This window comes from Alligator sinensis, unplaced genomic scaffold (genome assembly GCF_000455745.1).
Source record: "Alligator sinensis unplaced genomic scaffold, ASM45574v1 scaffold1205_1, whole genome shotgun sequence".
Classification (NCBI taxonomy): domain Eukaryota; kingdom Metazoa; phylum Chordata; order Crocodylia; family Alligatoridae; genus Alligator; species Alligator sinensis.
The window spans coordinates 53,877-55,515 of record NW_005842834.1 but is presented as its reverse complement, the minus strand read 5'-3'; the positions used below and the strand labels follow the sequence as shown (position 1 = coordinate 55,515).

General features: G+C 57.8%; 1 protein-coding gene across 1 annotated transcript in view; it reads right to left on the bottom strand.

Annotated features, from left to right (window-relative positions):
• LOC102381931 (protocadherin alpha-9-like) overlaps window positions 1–436 on the bottom strand; it is a 3,392-nt gene extending 2,956 nt beyond the window's left edge. Inside the window, exon 1 of the mRNA XM_025191585.1 lies at window positions 3–436. Within this exon, the coding sequence (XP_025047370.1) occupies window positions 3–209 (207 nt within the window). The 5' untranslated portion in view covers window positions 210–436. The remainder of the gene's footprint in view (window positions 1–2) is intronic.
• Window positions 437–1,639: the final 1,203 nt, after the last annotated feature.

Below are 1,639 nucleotides of genomic sequence, written 5' to 3'. Positions count from 1 at the left end.
CCGTCCCGCCCAAGCCGCAGCCTCCGCGCCGCCAGCTCCCCGGCCTCCAGCCCCAGGTCCTGGGCCAGGCGGCCCACCAGCGTGCCGGCCTTGGCCTCCTCCGGCACCGAGTACTGCAGCGGGCCGCTCCCCGCCGCCCAGGCCGCCTGCAGCAGCACCAGACGCAGCAGCTGCCTCCCCGCCGGGCCGCCTAGTCTGGGCGCCGACATGGCAGGTCCAAGCGGTGTTACACTAAGCGGCACTTGCGTGGCTGGTGAGACACGAGAATACTTGCATAAATCCCCGCCAGCCGGTTTCAATCCAGGACATCGGCGCCCGGGGCCTCCAGGACTATTCCGCCATCCTCCTCTGCACTCGGACTGAACTGTCAGCTCGGAATCAGGGAGGAGCTGAGATTTTCCAGCCCACTAAAGATTTTTTTGTGGAGAACAGCGACATCCTGTGTCTCAACATGTAAATGCCATTTAGAAATTGTACCGTTCTTCCTATATGTCCTTTTATCCTGCAATGAATGGCGTTGTCCATCCCGATTCGGACTTAAATGAGAGCATCCTAAACTGTTGTACTGGAAAAAAAATCATAAATAGGTTTCCGTTGTGTAAAAGATGGTTATATTTTAATTTCTATTATAATTATTAACGTTTGTCTTGTTTGCGCACTCCCTTCCCACCAGGTACAACACTGACGGTTGGGAGCATCCGCGTATTCCTTTACACGTATACAGTATAGAGCCCTGTTTCAAAAGGAAAGGCTGTGGGCATGGTGCCGCAGAGAAAGAGAGCCGACCCCCGCTCTGCTAAGCAGCTCCTTTACAGGTTCCCGGTCTGTGTCCTGGTGGGCGGCGAGGGGAGCAGTAATGGCTTCCCGCGAGGTGTTGAAGTGGCTTCGGCGAAGGACGTTCCCAGATGTCTAAACAACGAAAGCTTCCTGTCGGTGCGGGGGGGAGGCGGGAGAAGTGGATGAGTGACCACATCAGACCAGTTCCCCTGAGAATGGAGCCAGGGTCCCTACCGGGGCCGCAGTCTTCAAAGGTCTGCGCCTGCAGACACACGACTCACCGGCGGATTCTGGCGCTCGCACGACCGCAATGAGGCTGGAGGAGCTGGGGAAGGGAGCAGGCTCCTCCTCTGTTGTCTTGGGTTCCCGAACAGGGAGCATGCACGGGCTTCTAGCAAGCAACAGAGTCCAGTGGCCCCAGCGAAGCAAGGTCTGGCTGACTGGGGACGCCCAGAAGGCCGAGGCCGAGGGAGGATTCCTTCTCTAAAACTACTAGTACAGACGCTCTGCAAAGCTGCTTTTCCCTCCTCCCTATAGGACTCAGCGTTGGACTTGATGGGTGACCGACCCTGGCTCGTCTCTATGGGACCTTGGAACAGGTTGGCTAGAAGGGTGCTGCTCTTGAAACGCTGACATTCCCTACCTGTTTCCCTCCATCTCGCAGGAGCTGAACCCCAGCTTCTGTGATGAGGCGCTAGAACCCGGGAATAAGGAACCAACTTCAGCCTCATCTGCTCTGGGACTTCCCGGGAATGCAATACCGCCACCGCCTCGCTCCCCTCCAGCATCGTCCCTGCCCAGGCTGGGCAAGCACAGTGCACATATGTGAAATACTAGCCCGGCCCGGTGGCGCGGGCGGCTT